Source organism: Macrobrachium nipponense, chromosome 4 (genome assembly GCF_015104395.2).
Source record: "Macrobrachium nipponense isolate FS-2020 chromosome 4, ASM1510439v2, whole genome shotgun sequence".
Taxonomy (NCBI): domain Eukaryota; kingdom Metazoa; phylum Arthropoda; class Malacostraca; order Decapoda; family Palaemonidae; genus Macrobrachium; species Macrobrachium nipponense.
The window spans coordinates 9,185,750-9,206,053 of NC_061100.1; the positions used below are offsets into that span (position 1 = coordinate 9,185,750).

The following is a 20,304-nucleotide window of genomic DNA, read 5'->3' on the forward strand; positions in this document are numbered from 1 at the left end:
TTTCTTGTCCTCAGAAAAAAATCGCTTTTTCGCTTTTTCTCTGGTGGTTTGATTTTTTCGGGAAGGGGGGGGGATATTTCTTTGATTGTCCTAAATAATATAATTTTTAGATGTTTTAGGCTATCAAGTGACATAATAACTACAAACTCTCAGAAGGTTTTGTCCCTAAATCGAGGTTTGAATTTTTTCTGAATATTTCTTCCTAGCTATAGTCTTATTTTTCGGCGGGGCTTTCGCTGAACTTACCTGAAGTTGTTGCTCTTTTTTTTGTTATTACGTGCTTATTTACTGTTCTATTTTGATAATACTTTATGTGCATGTTCCAGGTGGATATGCCAACATTCTGTAAGACCGAATTTCTCATTCAAGACTGTAGTTTCTCACCGATCACCAAATAACCTTCAGTACAAGGGGCCCTGAATTTCACATTTTTTTTCATAAAATCATTTATTTTTCCCTGTAGGATGATAAACTCACAGAGAATATTGCGTTATTATAGTGCTAATAATGCCTGAAACTTTCATTAGCCTGTCTTGGTTAGTGTATTTTTGGCAAATATTTTTACGATCTTTTACGATCGGCACCCCTCCAAAGTGGAGCCTACCCTAAAGAAATAATAATTGATAAATGTAAGCATTATGCGAATAAAAAACGCAGTTTTCTTATCACATGGAACATTAAGTGGACAAAGAACAACAAATATACCTCCGTGTCACATGGCACAATGTGTCGAAAGATTGGACATTTAGAAATGACACGGAACACTGTGCGGGGGAGAGTGGGGGGGCCGATATAAGTAGCTCTTAGTCACTTGGGGACATCATGTGGAAGGAGAGACTTCAAGTTCTGGGAGACAGGCTCTCTCCCTCTCTCTCTCTCTCTCTCTCTCTTTCTCTCTCTCTCTCTCTTGTCTACACAACACACACACACTTGCAAAGCGCTTCTCTCTCTCTCTCTCTCTCTCTCTCATCTACGAAGACACTCTTCTCACCCCTTCCCCCACCCCCCACCCCGTCTCTCTCTCTCTCTCTCTCTCTCTCTCTGAGTGGATTAGGTCATAATCCCTTTCCGGCCTCTTTCGGTTGATGTCCTTATTGATGTCCTCAACCCAAAAGGATTCCTGACATCTCTTTTCCAGGACTTTCTCGGGGTGAAGGATTCTTTTTCTTTTTCTTCTTTTTTTTTTTTAGCGTCCTACAAGACCTGTGTACTATAGTATTTGCTGCGTGAGATATTGTTCCCGGATGTCTGTAGGATTGGTCTCTTAAGAGCAAGGGGTTAGTCTGTCTTTGTTTTGTTTGTTTGTGTGTAGTTTTGTGTGTGCGTGTGTGTCATACGTATATATAGTATATATAAATATATATATATATATATATATATATATAGATATATATATATATATATATATATATGACTGGTAAAAATAAAATGTTCTGTAACAACAGAATTCCATCTAATAAAAGGAGCCCATAAAAACACCAAAATGTAGAGAGACAAGTACTATATTTCAGAGACTACTGTCTCTCTCTTCAGGTATATGAATGAGAAAAGTTTACAGAAAAGCTGGTATTTATACCAAGAGATCCGTCCACAAGTAAGCCAATTTAGGTCACCCCGCTGATAATCTTCCTTTAATCTTCTTAAGCGTTGGTTGAATGAAGACTTCGTCGACGACATCTGAGATCCACCCGCCTTTTGAGATGTTCATTACCTGCTTCTCTTTTATTAGGCCAATTCCATCATTTGACTCTTGTACCGGCAGTTGCTGCTATAAATCACACGTGACATATTCCAGTTTATTCTATGGTTATGTTCATTTATATGGTTGAAAATAGCCGAGTTCTGTTGTCCATACCTAACTGACCGTTTGTGTTGTATTAATCTCTGGGGAAGTGATTTACCTGTAAATCGATGTAAGATTGGTCACAGTCCTGGCATGGGATCTCATAGACCCCCAGAGTCTTTGGGAGATGTCTTTTGTTGGACGTTAATCAGGGATTTGGCTAAGGTATTTGGGTAGGTAAATGCAAAAGGGTTGGATTTCCCAAGTGTGTGGGTTATTCTCTTAATCGTCTCCAGGTGAGGAATTTTTATTTTATTGTTGGGCGTGTCTGGTCTTGTCTTTAGGGGGTCGGTAGAAAATTATGTTTGCTTTTTGAATGCTTTTCTCAATTATATGGTCAGGTTACTTTAAAGATGAAAGTTGCTTGCGAATTAGTTCAAATTCTTTTCCAGGAAATCTGGGGACAAATTCGTAAGGCTCTTAAGAATAGGTTGCTAGCTACATCTATCTTGATAGTAATGTCGTGATAGCTAAAGTAGTGAATATATGAAAGTTGAGAACGTTGGTTTTCTGTATATGGTAAATTTGATATTCTGTCGTGTCTCTGATTATTAAAACATCAAGAAAAGGAATTTTGTTGTCTGTTTCCCATTCAACTTTAAATTTGATGCTGGGCACTAATGCATTTAATTTTGAGAGGAATTCATTAAAATTACCCCACATTATTATCCCAAAATGTTAGGATGTCATCCACGTATCTCATCCACAGCATGTTTTGGGTTTTATTGCATTTATTACTGTAGTTTCAAAGTATTCCATGTACAGATTGGCTAAAACAGGACTTAAAGGACTACCCATACTACACCCGAATTTTTGCTTGTAGAATGATTCCCCGAATGAAAATACGTTATTAGATGCACATAATTCAACTAACTTTATTATTTTGTCAAGCGCCAATGGGAAATGATCTGAATAGGGGGATAATTTTTCCCTTAAAAACTGAAGAACGTCCTGTATTGTGAATAGGGAGTCTACGTCAAGGCTTAAAAGTTTTATGTTGTGAAGTGGTATATGTGCTTCTCTGAATTTGTGACAAAAATCTTCCGAATGTTTAATGTGACTGGGAGAAAAAAAAATGCCTAAAAAAGGAGAAAGGAGGCCAGCTAACCATTTAGAAATTTTGTAATTGAAAGCTCCGGCGCATGAAACGATGGGTCTGAATGGAAAGATTGTCTTTGTGAGTTTTTTGGGAAGGCCATAAAAAAAGTAGGGTAATTTAGGATTAATTACTTTAAATTTCTCTAATAGTTTCAATACTCTTTTTGTCTTGGCCAATTAATCTTACTTTCCGAAAAAATTCTGTGGGAACGTTCTGGAGGCGGGGATTTTTCGTTCAGTTTTTCGTAAGTATTTGTGTCGTTAAGGAGCTGGTTGATTTTGTCGAGGTAGAACTCTTTGTCCATTATTACAATTTTGCCGTCTTTGTCGGATCTACTTATTATAACATCTAACTTTTTTAGCGAGTGGATGGCTATCATGAATCTGCGGGGAACAGGATATTTCTTATGAAGGTTAGTTAAAGCATTTAGTAACACTCCTTTTAAACATATCTCTTCACGGCTGTAGTTTTTTTCAGATATGAATTTATCAAAAGCCACTATGAAGTCTAGGTTGTTTTTGCGGTCTGGCATAAGGGCAAAGGATAAAGCCCTAAATTTAAAACTAAAATGTTGATTTACAGTAAGGGGGGTGTTGGATAAGATTAAAACTTTGTCTTGTTGTTCAAGATTATTCCATGCGCTATTATCTATTAGGTTATTTAACTTGCGTAAAAGTCTGTTTGAATGAGTCACGCTATTATAGGCAGCAATGTCGGAAACAGAAATGAAATCAGATACCTGTATATGTGGTCTGTAGTGAGGAGGCGAAGATTAGACTGAGTTCCATGTATCACTCTGCGTAGCAAGAAGATGTCGTTTCTCGTACTGGTGATTCTTTCTTCCAGGAAAATCTTGTGTGATAGAGGGAAGGGGTTTGATTGTAGAGTCCATCTCCCGAATCCGTACATTTTTGGAAGTACTTGTTCTTTGAGGCATTCTTCCAAAAAGTGTTTTTGGTTTTTCAGCCGGTGTAGTCTGTTCAGTTCTTTCTCAAACTTGCGGAAAACTGGCTTGACTTCTGGAAGTGAGTGAAGAATCGTGGAAAGGCGGTTGAATTCCATAATGGGCTGACAATGATTGGTAAAAATGTTCTGTAACAACAGAATTCCATCTAATAAAAGGAGCCCATAAAAACACCAAAATGTAGAGAGAAAAGTACTATATTTCAGAGACTGCTGTCTCTCTCTTCAGGTATATGAATGAGAAAAGTTTACAGAAAAGGTGGTATTTATACCAAGAGATCCGTCCACAAGTAAGCCAATTTAGGTCACCCCCGCTGATAATCTTCCTTTAATCTTCTTAAGCGTTGGTTGAATGAAGACTTCGTCGACGACATCTGAGATCCACCCGCCTTTTGAGATGTTCATTACCTGCTTCTCAAAAGGCGGGTGGATTGAACTATTAGAGAAATTTAAAGTAATTAATCCTAAATTACCCTACTTTTATGGCCTTCCCAAAACTCACAAAGACAATCTTCCATTCAGACCCATCGTTTCATGCGCCGGAGCTTTCAATTACAAAATTTCTAAATGGTTAGCTGGCCTCCTTTCTCCTTTTTTTAGGCACTTTTTTTCTCCCAGTCACATTAAATATTCGGAAGATTTTTGTCACAACATTCAGAAAGACATATACCACTTCACAACATAAAACCTTTTAAGCCTTGACGTAGACTCCCTATTCACAAAAGTACCAGTACAGGACGTTCTTCAGTTTTTAAGGGAAAAATTATCCCCTTATTCAGATCATTTCCCATTGGCGCTTGACAAAATAATAAAGTTAGTTGAATTATGTACATCTAATAACGTATTTTCATTCGGGGAATCATTCTACAAGCAAAAATTCGAGTGTAGTATGGGTAGTCCTTTAAGTCCTGTTTTAGCCAATCTGTACATGGAATACTTTGAAACTACAGTAATAAATGCAATAAAACCCAAAAACATGCTGTGGATGAGATACGTGGATGACATCCTAACATTTTGTGATAATAAGTGGGGTAATTTTAATGAATTCCTCTCAAAATTAAAATCATTAGTGCCCAGCATCAAATTTAAAGTTGAATGGGAAACAGACAACAAAATTCCTTTTCTTGATGTTTTAATAATCAGAGACACGACAGAATACAAATTTACCATATACAGAAAACCAACGTTCTCACTTTCATATATTCACTACTTTAGCTATCACGACATTACTATCAAGATAGGTGTAGCTAGCAACCTATTCTTAAGAGCCTTACGAATTTGTTCCCCAGATTTCCTGGAAAAAGAATTTGAACTAATTCGCAAGCAACTTTCATCTTTCAAGTATCCTGACCATATAATTGAGAAAGCAATTCAAAAGCAAACGAAATTTTCTACCGACCCCCTAAAGACAAGACCAGAGACACGCCCAACAATAAAATAAAAATTCCTCACCTGGAGACGATTAAGAGAATAACCCACACCCTTGGGAAATCCAACCCTTTTGCATTTACCTACCCAAATACCTTAGCCAAATCCCTGATTAACGTCCAACAAAAGACATCTCCCAAAGACTCTTGGGGTCTTATTGATGAGATATCCCATGCCAGGACTGTGACCAATCTTACATCGGATTTACAGGTGAATCACTTCCCCAGAGATTAATACAACACAAACGGTCAGTTAGGTATGGACAACAGAACTCGGCTATTTTCAACCATATAAATGAACATAACCATAGAATAAACTGGAATTTGTCACGTGTGATTTATAGCAGCAACTGCCGGTACAAGAGTCAAATGATGGAATCGGCCTTAATAAAAGAGAAGCAGGTAATGAACATCTCAAAAGGCGGGTGGATCTCAGATGTCGTCGACGAAGTCTTCATTCAACCAACGCTTAAGAAGATTAAAGGAAGATTATCAGCGCGGTGACCTAAATTGCTTACTTGTGGACGGATCTCTTGGTATAAATAACACCTTTCTGTAAACTTTTCTCATTCCTATACCTGAAGAGAGAGCTAGACAGCCTCTGAAATATAGTACTTTTCTCTCTACATTTTGGTGTTTTTATGGGCTCCTTTTATTATATATATATATATATATATATATATATATATATATATATATATATATATATATATAATTGCACGTAGTTTTATATAAATATGTAGATATATATATATATGTATATATATTATATATATATGTGTGTGTGTGTGTGTGTGTGTGTGTTGTGTGTGTGTGTGTGTGTACTATATGTATATATACGTGTGTGTGCATATATATATTATATATATATAATATATATATATATATATATATATATATATACATTATATATATATATATATATATATATATATATATATATATATAAATATATAAACATACTTTATTGTGTAACTATAGATACATATACATAACCTGTATTTGTATGTATGTATGTATGTATATATATAATATATATATATATATATATATATATATATATATATTTTGTACATATATATATTAAATATGTGTATATAAATATATACTATGTATATATATATATATATATATATATATATATATATACATACACATTACTGTGTAGTTATAAAAACATAAATATAACCTGTCTTTAAATCACAATAATATTTCTTTGTCTCTGATCTGCATTAATTAACACAATTCCTTTGATACCCAACTTCAAAAAAATATTAGTTAAAACAGTTTATATAAGAAAATTGGAGGATCTGCGGGGCTATCGTGAGTAGGGAGAATATACGTAGTGGGGATGTGGGAAATGAAGTGTGGGGATTGGGGGTGGTGAGTGGGGAGGGGGAGCGTGACCTGACACTCGAAATGGAATGACCTCAAACGCAGAGACTGTTAGGGACACCATCACGAACCGTGGTAGTCCTGGGAAAATAATGTTCGCTTAAGAGCGAATATGAGAAGAGCTGGCGTATCGGGAGTTACTACAGCTCTTTGAAAGAAGAAAGAAGAAGAAGAAGAAGAAGAAGAAGAAGAAAGTGAGAAACACTCTCTTTCTTATGGCTGGCGAGTTCTTCACGCCCACGGGAACCAATCTTCTTGAGGCTGAGTTATGCCAACCATTTAGCCTAACTACAGCCGAGTGTCGAAGCCAGGTAAAATGGGTCAGAAATTAAAAAATTAGGCCTAAGGCCCAGTGCACGAAAATGCTACGTATGTGAGAAGGTGGAACATTATTTAAACTTGGCCTTACGCCTATAATTATACGTAAATAGTACATGAAAATGCTTCGTGTTGGATAGTTACTTAATATTTAAACTAGGCTTTAGGCCTACAATTATATATATTACACGAAACTGCTACGTATGTGAGAAGGCGAAGCATTTGAACAAGGCGTTAGGCCTATAATTATGAATGTTATGTATTTGAGAAGGTGAAGCATTATTTAATGTAAGCCTTTGGCCTACAATGATTCATATTACACGAAAATGCTACGTGTTCTATAAATATCTGCTCTCCAGATAATGGCGGACTTTTAACCCAAACTGCTGTATCATTACCGACAAACAAAAGCACAACAGACAAACAAAAGTATTACGGAGAAACAAAAACTATGAAGGATAAACAAAAGCTTTATGAAAAAACAAAAGTATCTATATGATAAACAAAAGTATTATGGATAAACAAAAGCATTACGAATAAACAAAAGTATCATGGATAAACAAAAGTATTATGGATAAACAAAAGTATTGCGAATAAACAAAAGTATTATGGATAAACAAAAGTATTATGGATAAACAAAAGTATCGTGGATAAACAAAAGCATTACGAATAAACAAAGGTATTATGGATAAACAAAAGCATCACAAGCAAAAGTATTACGGACAAACAAAAGTATTGAAGACAAAAAAATACGGACGAACAAAAACATTATGTATAAAAAAATATTACAAATTAACAAACAGCATTACGGACAAACAAACAAACAAAAACAAAGCATTACGGATTCATGACGAGATCCGGGCATCCATCACCATAATAATAACTTTATTATTACCGAACCTATATATGAAAAAGATAACCCCCCCCCCCCCCACAAGGGTTTAATTGCCGTAACTTCATCACAATGAAATGAGATATCAAACAGTCATTATGAAGGCTCTGTTTTTTTCTTTAGTTTTTTTCTTTATTTTTTTAGGTAATTCTGAATTCTTCATTTATATCTGCCTACGCTTTACTTAACTTCGAAATCGTGGTAACTATATTTATTTGTTTTTTATATTGTAATTCAAAATACAAGTCAGTGAATTAAATAATATTAAATATATATTTATAATATATATATATATATATATATATATATGTATATATATGTGTGTGTGTGTGTGTGTGTGTGTGTGTGTGTGTGCGAGGGCACGCCCGTGCATTCAAGACCAAAATCTCACCCCCTCCCCCACATCAAAAAAAAAAAAAAAAAAAAAAACGCCAAGACATCAAAGTCTTGTCCCACCCAAATTAAGTATACGAGACGTGAAAGTCAAAGCAGGTAACCAGTTGCGTATTAAGCCATACAAGCATTAACCATCCAAGAGGACGAGGATGAGGAAGAGAATGAGGATGAAAATGAGGAAGAAGAGGACCAGGAGGACTAGGATTTCGGGACCAGGAAATGCGGGTGACGTCGGTGGTCCTAATGCATTTTGAATGTCTCCTTTGCATAATTGTGTACTGTTGAGTTTGGCTGCGGAGAGAGAGAGAGAGAGAGAGAGAGAGAGGAGAGAGAGAACGCTATACTTAACGGAATGTGTTTTGTGTGTTATGTGGGGGAAGGGGTGTTTGTGTGTGATACAGGGATGGCAGCAAGCACTGTAGCTGAGAGAGAGAGAGAGAGAGAGAGAGAATCAGGTTTGCTTTGGCAAGATTATTTCATTTCCATGTAATTGCATCCATGCGTTTCGTGTGTGTATGCATACATGCATACATATATGTAACTGTATATGTATCACATATTTATACACACATATATATAATATATATATATATATATATATATATATATATATATATATATATATAAACATATATAATCAGAGAGAGAGAGAGAGAGAGAGAGAGAGAGAGAGAGAGAGAGAGTATATCTTTAAATTAAGCTGTCACATATGCAATTACAATTACACATATCTGCATGCATGCATACAATGTTAACGGGCGCTTGAATATGCATGCCCGCATGCATCACGTATTCACAATTGTGCATACATTACACCCAACAATGCATACTATCCACACGTGTGCATACTAGACCCTCCTATTATAATGACACCCTTACACACGCTTACACACTTACACACACTCGTGCTGAGCGAAGCAGCCACTCTGCGTACAAGTCGCCATACCCAGGAATTCTTTTCTTTTTTTATTTCTGGGTCGGCTGTCGTATGCAAATTACTGCGCATGCGCAGAAGTGTCGTACCGCGTTTTAATTGTAATACAGTGCGTGATGTTGTGTTTGTAACAGCTGTGTTACTTTCTATTGTATCCCTTTCTACTATTACTTTCTCTTGTATCCATTTCTGCTGTATTACTTTTATTGTAATCTCTTTCTGCTGTATTACTTTCTCTTGTATCCCTTCTACTGTATTACTTTCTATTGTATCCATTTCCCCTCTATTACTTTCTCCTGTATCCATTTTCTGCTGTATTTACTTTCTTTTGTATCAATTTCTACGGCTGTATTACTTTCTATTGTATCCATTTCTACTCTATTACTTACTCTTGTATTCCATTTCTGCTGTATTACTTTCTATTGTATCTCTTTCTGCTGTATTACTTTCTTTTGTTTCCATTTCCTCTGTATTACTTTCTCTTGTATAAATTTCTGCTGTATTACTTTCTTTTGTATCCCTTTCTGTTGTATTACTTTCTATTGTATAAATTTCTGCTGTGTTACTTTCTATTGTATCCATTTCTACTGTATTTCTTTCTTTTTGTATCCATTTTTACTCTATTACTTTCTCTTGAACATCTTCCTATTGCATTAGTTTCTCTTGTATCCCTTTCTACTGCTGGGTTAAATATTTAACCACACATGGCTGAAAGTGTGAGGTATTTTACCTTTTTTTATATATTTCGTTCTATTTTCCAATTCAGTTGTTACTATCACTATATGTATTATATTATTATTTATATATATATATATATATATATATATATATATATATATATATATATATATATATATATGCTCAAAAAAATCACAGTAGATGCACATGACTTCATTAAAATAAGCGAATACACAAGAAAAATAATAGTCAGAAATCCAAGCGCTTTCGTCTTTACTAAGACATTGTCAAGGAACGAATGAAATACAATTGGAGAAAAAAGTTATCAGGTAAAACAAGAGCAAAAATACCAGATGGTTAATTGTCAAAAGGGTAAAAGTTAAAGAGATAATCCAGGATTATCGGATATCACACGGTCACAAACCTAAACATAGATTTAACCCTAACAGAAACTACAAAGTATCCGTACAGTCCAAAACATGTAAAAACTGAATATATTAATTTTGTTGCTTATATTTATCTACAACTTTTTTCATTATGAAGGCATCAAGTTTAAATAAACCAAGACTTAAATTTAGAACATTTCCATTATTTGACTTGATGAAACAAGATTCAATGATATTCCCTTTAACTGTGTCATTACATGGGTTTAAGGTTCTTGCTTGACTCCAGTTAATACGATGATCTAAATCTCTCATTTGTACGAATAATGCATTCGATATTTGCCCAGTTCTCACAGAATTATTGGTGCTGTTTGAGATGTTGTGAAAGAGATTTACCGGTCTGTCCGCAATAGACTTTATCACACTTTTTGCAAGGAATTTCATATATGAGGCAGGAAGATCTTTAGGAGAATTTTTTATTACTAAACTCTTGACATTAATATTCCTGAAAACAACATTTATGTTAAAAAGCTTTAAAGTTCTAGGAATATCTAAAAACCTTTCATCATAGGGTAATTTTAGAATGTTATGATTAATAAATTCAAGTTTGTCATTAGTTGAATAAAATGTTTTTCTAGCTTTTTTCCATGCCATATCTACAAAAGTCCTTGGGTATTTAAGTTTCAATGCAATATCATAAATAGTTTTAATCTCAGCGTCAATAAACTGCGGGCTACAGACACGTAAAGCCCTTAGGAACATCCCAGAAAAACAGATAATTTAACCTTTTGATGGTGATTGGAGTTGTAATGAACAAAAGAGGCAATGTTAGTTGATTTCCGAAAGACTGAAAAGGTGAAATTTCTATCATTTCTATGGACAGTTACATCAAGAAAATTCAAATTACAATTTCTTTCTTCCTCTAGAGTAAATTTTATAGAAGGGAATAAATTATTGAGATTATTAAGGAATTCCTGGAGATTTTCGTGACCTGGCCAAATACAGAAAATATCATCCACATACCTAAACAAACCATATAACTTTTTTTTGGGGCAAAATTCTTGGTAAGAGTTTTGTCTCAAAAATTCCATGTAAATAATGCTAAGGACAGGAGAGTAAGGGATTACCAATAGCCATGACGTTCTAATTCATACTCCAAATATTCAAGTAAATCATCTACAGGCACTTTTGTAAATAAAGAGACAACATCAAAACTAACCATATTAAAATCAAAATTCAAATTTAAACTATTCAATTTGTTTATAAAAGCAACACTGTTTTTAACATTCGTGTTAGAAATGTTTCCTACCAAAGGTGTAAGAATTTTTACAGGCCATTTAGATAAATTATACGTAACTGAGCCCACTGAACTAATGATTGGTCTGATAGGGTTATTGATTTTGTGTGTCTTGACTAAACCATACATATAAGGTAGGGAGGCGCATTGCGGTGTAAACTGTTTAATTAAATGGTCCAAGCCCTTCAAAATGGATTTAATTTGTAAAGACGAAAGCGCTTGGATTTCTGACCATCATTTTCCTGTGATATTCGCTTATATAACACACATATATATATATATATATATATATATATATATATATATATATATATATGTGTGTGTGTGTGTGTGTGTGTGTGTGTTTTGTGTGTGTGTGTGTGTGTGTGTGTGTGAGTATTGTTTTATTTTATATGGTTATCACTACAAAGCCTAAATCCGTGCGGGAAATAAGCATGTATGATTGGTAAAAGTGTGTGTGTGTGTGTTTTGACATCATCATCATATCCATAATGACTGCCATCAAGCGTCTGAATTGGTTCCTATGACGAAATACCAATTCCCATGAGCTCAAGAATATCTTGCAATACAGCCACACATATTCGTCCCCTCTCTCTCTCTCTCTCTCTCCTCTCTCTCTCTCTCTCTCTCTCATCACTGAATTATGAAGGAAGTTTGGAGCAGTCGCGAAATCTCCCCTAATGGGACGCCGTAATTCATATTTCAAGGAACTGGTCTGTCCCTGAATACGTTAAAAAAAAAAAAAAAAAAAAAAAAAAAACTTCATTTTAATACCCTCCCCTTCCCCCTACCCCTCCCAACAATCTCCAACTCAAACCCCTCCCAAAAGGGTATAATCCCCTCCCCCTCCCCCTTCCCAACCATCTCCAACCCCTCCCCCCAAAAGGGTATCGGATTCTTTAATTGCCGCCAGAGATCTCTCTCTTCCGAGGATATCGGAAACGTTCACTGTGGACGAGAATGAGAAACTTTTTTGTTGATGGTAATTTATCTATCTGAACGCTGCTGATCCCCAGTGATGGCTGTGATTACTTATCTGCTTCGATATTGTCTTTCGTGCTTTTTAATTAATTGCTGTTTTTAGACGAATTTCCTAATACTACTGCCATATAGAAAATTATTTTCTATTCAGGAAGAAACGGTAAATATCTTGTTGCAAAATTATTTGTAAATATTTTTTTTAGATTTTGTACGTCGAGGCATCGACGTAAGCAATGTATGCAGGACGAATTAACAGTTCTAATAATAGAAACTTCTTGGTTGCGACGCCAGATAACGTTCATCCAATCAATCGATCGATCAGTCAGATTATACCTTTATTTAGGAGTGAAAGGCTGTTTTTTTTTTCATTCTCTTATTTTTTTCGTTTATATTTTTTAGAATTTTTAATATTATATATACACGCTATATATATATATATATATATATATATATATATATATATATATATATATATACATACTAATATGTATATATATATATATATAGATATATATATATATATATATATATATATATATATATATATATATACATACTATATTATATATATATATATATATATATATATATATATATATATATATATATATATATATATACGTACTAATATATATATATATCTATATAGATATATATATATATATATATATATAATAAATATATATATCATATATATATATATATATATATATATATATACATATATATATATATATATATATCATATATATATATGTATATCTATATATATAGTATATATATATATATATATATGTGTGTGTGTGTGTATATATATATATCATCTATATATATACTATATATATATATATATAGTATGTATATATCTCATATATACATATATATACATTTAATCATTAATTCATATCCCTCCCTTCAAAGAAAAGGCCAATAAATAAGTAAAACAAAATCTCCCTTCCCCTCCTCCTCCCGAAAAACGAGAGACCACACTGACCCTTGATGACGTAACAAGGACGTAAACGTAAACAAAAGGCAAACGTATAGAGATAAACAGAGGTATACGTCAATGACGAACGACGCAAGAGGCACCTCTAATATAATCGCCCTCTTCTGTCGAGGGAGTTCACATGAGCAGGATGTAATATGTCCCACCTCTCTTGAGGGATGCTTTTGAAAAACGTATATCCCTCAGAGAGATGGAACATAGATCCTACCCATGTCAACTCTCGAGAGAGACTGAGGAGAGTTTCCAGCCCTGTGATTGGCTTATTAACAGCCAATCAGGAGCGTCGTAAGGGACTGGGCCTAGACATCAGATGCATGGTTGATGTAAATCTACTATAAGTCCTAGGATGTTCCATCGATGTTTGTAAGGATGTCTCTTTGGTGTCCTGAAAGTCTTTCTTGGGTTTTTTTTTTTTTTTCGTAAGGATTCTAATCTAAGGTTATTTCTCTCTTTTTCTTACTACTATTGAAAGGGCCAAAGAGAGAGACAGACAGACAGACAGAGGGAGAGATATAGGAACAATGTGTGTGTGTGTGTGTGTTTGTACAAGGATGTGTGTATGTGAGAGACAGACAGACAGACAGACAGAGAAAAATGAAGGAACAATGTTTGTGTTTATGTGTACAAGGATGTGTGTTTGTTTGTGTGTGTGTGTGAAACGAGAGAGAGAGAGAAAAGAGAGAGAGAGAGAGACAATGTATGGTCTTATGTGTACAACGATGTGAGAGAGAGAGAGGGGGGGAACAATGTGTGTCTTTATATGTACAAGGATGTGTGTGTGAGAGAGAGAGAGACAGAGACAGAGAGAGAGAGAAAAAAGCCGAGAGAGAGAGAGAGAGAGAGAGAGAGAGAGAGAGAGAGAGAGTTAACCAACTTGCAGTTTATCGCTGCATAAATTCTAGTACTTTAGTTCGCCGTAACACAAGTTCGGAAGGGCAATTACTACGCCCTCCCCTCATGTAGTACTACTTCTCCTCCTCCTCCTGCTTCTACTCCTGCTCATTCTGCTGATCTACTGCTGATTCTTCTTCTCCTGCTTCTGCTGATTCTGCTGATTCTACTGCTGATATTTCTTCTCATGCTCCTGACTGATTCTGCTGCTTCTACTGCTGTTTCATTCTCCTGCTTTCTGCTGATTCTGCTACTGCTGCTTCTTCCCCTCCTACTCTACAGTGCTCTTTTTCTGCTGCTACTTCTACTGCTTCTTCTGCTTTCTCCTCCTGCTTCTCCTGCTGCTGCTGCTGCTGTTGCTGCTTCCTCTCCTCCTGCTCTCCTGCTTCTGCTGGATTCTACTGCTTCTTCTACTGCTTCTGCTGATTCTGATACTGCTGCTTCTTCCCCTCCTGCTTTACTGCTTTTTTCTGCTGCTTCTGCTGCTGCTTTTACTACTTCTGCTGCTACTTCTCCTCCTGCTTCTACTGCTTTTACCGCTTCTGCTGCTGCTTCAGCTCTTGATTCTGCTGCTTCTGCTTCTCCTCCTGCTTCCGCTGCTGATTCTCCTGCTTCTACTGCTTCTGCTGCTTCTCTTGCTTCTGCTTCTGCTGATTCTGCTGCTGTTTCTTCTCCTCCTGCTTCTGCTGCTTCTTCTGCTTCTCTCCTGCTTCTACCTGCTGCTGCTGCTGCTGCTTCTACTGCTTCTGCTGCTGCTTCCATTCCTGCTTCTGCTAATTCTCCTCCTGCTTTTTCCTGCTTCTGCTTTTACGAAATAAAACAAAAATGAAAATAGAAAAATAAAATATATTTTAAAAAAGGTAAAAATAAAAACAACAAAAAAATGAAAATTAAGGATCGTACGTTTGAATAGAAACGTATATTAAATTCACGTTGGTACTTACCTAAATGTAATCTATTTTTTTACTTTACACTTACCTTAACATTATCCACTTTACATTAGACTTGCCCTAAAGTTATCCATTTTTAAGTGCAGCATAAGGTGCTATGAACAATCCTTGAGAGAGAGAGAGAGAGAGACAGAGAGAGAGAGAGAGAGAGAGAGAGAGAGAGTCTACAGCATCTAAACAGCATTCATTTTTGATAGCTTGGAAACATCGTCGTTAAAATCGTCCGGAAAGAACGCACCCAGGTAAACAAAATATAAAAACCCGTTATATTCATTCTTCAGCTCGTTTACTTTATATGGAGAAGAATATTAGCCTCTCTCTCTCTCTCTCTCTCTCTCTCTCTCTCTCTCCTCCTCCTCCTCCTCCTTCTCCTTCCTCTTCCTCTTCCGCTTCCTCTTCCTCTTCCTCCTCCTCCTCCTCCTCCTCCTCCTCCTCCTCCTCCTCCTCCTCCTCTTCCTCTTCCTCCTGTGAATGAACAGTAAAACCTGCTCCTACAGATAAGTGAGCACACGATGTCTCCTCTTAGGATGACTAACAAGTCTTTTGAAAAACATCCTAATCCTTGTAACTCCTCCTCGACCAATGCATCAAAGACCTCGCTGAACAAAGGACGATCGTCTCTCCTTCGAGAACTTTTTTTTTTTTCTTTTTTTTTTTTCCCCTTCTGAGCCTCCGAAGGGAGTTGGAAAAAAAAACTTTTACATTGTCCTCTCGAAGCTGCATTTTGTCTGGTCAGTGCCCGGGTGGGTGATCGCTAGGGAATGACAGGTATTTACCACGTAGACTTCTCCACCCACTTGTGGATGTCTGTGTGGGTTGGACCCTTATCCATAATAACGGAAGACGTTTGTTTGGGAAATAAGTGGTATGAATAATAGTTGGCATGGTCAAATTACATTTATAACTATAATACCTTATAATGCCTTTTTTGTTTGCTCAGTGGGAGTAAGCCTACAAACTACTTTGCTGTGTTGTTGTTGTTAGGGCGGGTAGGAAAGGTTCTATGAATAGCCTATAAAGGTCTGAAAAAGGTGTTTCGCGTTGAGTTAAAGGATACAGGAATTTTATGATGGCATATTTATGATTTATTTATAACAATGAAAATGTAGAGATAAATAATGTGCATGTTTAAACAGTATAGAATAATTATTCCTAATAAAATATAGCTTATTTATTTAATTTACGTTGGTGAAACAAGGCTCTATTTAACCACAGATTTTAGCACGTTTAAATTTACGTTACATTAGGACTATAATGTTTAAAACTTATGAATGAGGGAAAAACCTTACACGCGTCCCTAGTAAGCTGGAGGTCCGATCACACATTGTTGTGTGTAACAAAAGTAATAAATCATGTTGTCACTGATTTTTATTAATAGCTACAAAGAACGCAAAGGTGGTATTTCATTTCCAGTGCATTTCCAGGAAACGTCATTTTTGAGATTTTCCAGAATAAAAAAAAAACTACAAAAAAAAGAGAGAGAAAGAGAGAGAGAGAACCTTTATTAAGTAAATTCCCAGAAAGGTCTGTATTACGAGCTGAGAAAAAGTCACAGCGATTACAGCTCTCTCTCTCTCTCTCGTCTCTCTCTCTCTCTCTCTCCTCATCTCTCTCTCTCTCTCTCTCTCTTCTGTTAACGCTCTCTCCTCCCTCCTCCAAAATTATTTTAATTTCTCTCTCTCTCTCTCTCTCTCTCTCTCTCTCTCTCAACTGTTAGTCCACCGTGAGAACATAATCAAAAATATGAAAAGTGGAAATGAAACAGATGTGGTTATTTAGACTGCAAAAGCTTTTGACAAAGTAGACCATAATATATTAGCGAAGAAAATTAGAAAACACAATATCGTGGATAAAGTAGGAAGATGGAAAAGAAGACACAACAGAAAAGAGATGGTTATTGCAAACGACGAGAAATCGGATGAAGCCAAGGTAATATCCGGTGTGCCGCAAGGTACGGTGTTAGCTGCAATACTGTTTGTTATTATGATTGAAGACATGACAGTAATGTAAGGATTCGGTAGTGAGTAGTTCGCAGATGACACAAGAATAAGTAGAGAAATTACTTGTGATGAAGATAGGAACGCTCTACAAAGAGACCTTAACAAAGTATATGATTGGGCAGAGGTAAATAGGATGGTATTTAACTCTGATAAATTTGAATCAATAAATTATGGAGACAGAGAAAGAAAGCTATATGCATATAGGGGACCTAATAATGAGACAATCACAAATAAGGAAGCAGTTAAAGACTTGGTGTGATGATGAATAGGAACATGTTATGCAATGATCAAATAGCAATTCTGTTGGCAAAATGTAAAGCAAAAATGGGAATGTTGTTACGGCACTTCAAAACAAGAAAAGCTGAACACATGATTATGCTTTATAAAACATATGTTCGTAGTCCACTTGAATATTGCAATATGATATGGTACCCACACTATCAAAAGGATATTGCACAAATAGAGAGTGTACAAAGGTCCTTTACAGCTAGAATAGAAGAAGTTAAAGACCTTGACTACTGGGAAAGACTACAATCCTTAAAATTATATAGTCTAGAAAGGAGAAGAGAACGCTACATGTTAATTCAGGCATGGAAACAGATAGAAGGAATAGCAGAAAATATCATGGAACTAAAAATATCAGAAAGAGCAAGCAGAGGTAGATTAATAATGCCCAAAACTATAACAGGAAAAATAAGGAAAGCACACAGGTCATTAATCCACTACGCACCTGCATCGATAATGCAGCGTCTATTCAATGCGTTGCCAGCTCATCTGAGGAATATATCTGGAGTGAGCGTAGATGTGTTTAAGAATAAGCTCGACAAATATCTAAACTGCATCCCAGACCATCCAAGATTGGAAGATGCAAAATATACCGGAAGATGTACTAGCAACTCTCTTGGTAGACATTAGAGGTGCCTCACACTGAGGGACCTGAGGCAAACCCGAACAAGATGTAAGGTCTGTAAGGTCTCTCTCTCTCTCTTCTGTTAACGCTCTCTCCTCCTCCAAAATGATTTCTCTCTCTCTTTCTCTCTCTCTCTGTGAAAAAAAACACTCTCCCAAAAAGATTTATCTCTCTCTCTCTCTCTCTCTCTCTCTTCTTTCTCTCTCTCTCTCTGCTCTCTCTCTCTCTCTCTCTTCTTGAAGAAACGCTCTCTTTCCCCCCTCCAAAAATATCTCTCTCTCTCTCTCTCTCTCTCTCTCTCTCTCTCTCTCTCTCTCTCTCTCTCTCTGCTCGTCTGCGAAGAAGACACCTGTCTCTCTCTCTCTCTCTCTCTCTTCTGTGAAGAAACACTCTTCTCCTCTCCAAAAAAAGATTTCAAAAACAAATTTCTCTCTCTCTCGTACTGCGAAGAAGACCCCTGCCTCTCTCTCCTCTCTCTCTCTCTCTCTCTCTCTCTCTCTCTCTCTGTCGTGTTTTTATATCTCATCATGATTGAAAAATTCTCTCTATCTCTCTCTCCTCTCTCTCTCTCTCTTTGTCGTGTTTTATATCTCATCAGATGAAAATTCTCTCTCTCTCTCTTCAAAGCATCAGCTCCGAAATTCTACTCAAGAGATAATAACTGTATTTATTATGCAAGAGGATATTGCAGAAACGGAGAAAATTGCAGATTCAGCACAAAATGAATATTATTTGATGAAGGAAGATCAAATATTATGGAAAAGTTGGATTTTTAATGTCAGAATTTCTGGAAATGAAAAAAAGAACAACATACCAGAACAGGAAAGAGACATGGGAAAATCCTTATTACTACCCAGTATTAATGAAGGAGAAAACACGCAAACCATCATAGTGATGAATGCGCAGGGTTTAGTTACGAGTAACTCAAAAAGAAAAATAGAGTACTTAGAAGAACTAACCCAAAATGAAAAGAAAATAGATATAATGAATATAAGTGAAACCTGGTATTCCAAGAGACTGGGAATGATGATCAAATAAATAAAAGGGTTCCAAACTTATAGATCAGATAGAAAAAATAGGAATCAAGGGGGAACCGCAATATATGGGAAAGACAAAAAACAAGGAAAAATATATGAGAAATATAGTAACTCAGAATGTGAACTAATAGCGGTAGAATTTGAATCTGAAAAATTGATGAACATAGTAATATATAGACCTCCTAATACTAAAGAGTTTGACTTAATAATTGAAAAATTGGATGATATATGTAGAAATTACAAGGACTGGACTATTCTCCTATCTGGTGACTTCAACTTTCCTTTCGTAGAATGGAAAGAACGAATAGGAGATTGTGGTTGTACTTATACATATAAAAAAGAGAGTAATAGTAGTGCAGAAGATAAGAGGCAATTTGAAAAGCTATTAGATATGCTACTAGAATACAACATTCAACAAATAAATCACCTGCCAACAAGAAAGGAAAATACTTTAGACCTAGTATTTGTGAACGAGATGAATTATGTTAAAGAATAATAGTTTATAATGCGAGTATTTCAGACCATAATGTCATAGAATTAACAGTCATTCCAAAGCAAGTGAAAATAGAGATAAGCAAGAAATGAAAAAGTGGGAAGGATATGGAAAATACAACTTCTACAGTTAAAAATATAAAAATGGTCAGAAATTAATGAAGAATTAAACAAAGATTGGGATAACATTTTCGTAAGTGATGACATAAGGGTAAATACGGAGATATTATATAAAATATTGGAGAAAATAGTGGAAAAATATATACGAAGAAGAAAAGTAAACATCATTCATGCATACCAAGAGACAGAAGGATCTTGTTCCAGCAAATCAGAAAGTGGAAAAAAGGTCTTGCAAAGAAAAAAATGCATGGAAAGTTATAGAACTAAAAAGTAAGATAGAAAATGCAGAACA

The 20,304-nt window shown here is 35.5% G+C and overlaps 1 protein-coding gene across 1 annotated transcript in view; it reads right to left on the minus strand.

Annotated features, from left to right (window-relative positions):
- Nucleotides 1-14,779: 14,779 nt before the first annotated feature.
- Nucleotides 14,780-20,304, minus strand: part of LOC135210679 (tol-Pal system protein TolA-like) — a 43,748-nt gene continuing 38,223 nt past the window's right edge. The window contains exon 3 of the mRNA XM_064243455.1: nucleotides 14,780-15,307. Coding sequence (XP_064099525.1) covers nucleotides 14,780-15,307 — 528 coding nt within the window. The remainder of the gene's footprint in view (nucleotides 15,308-20,304) is intronic.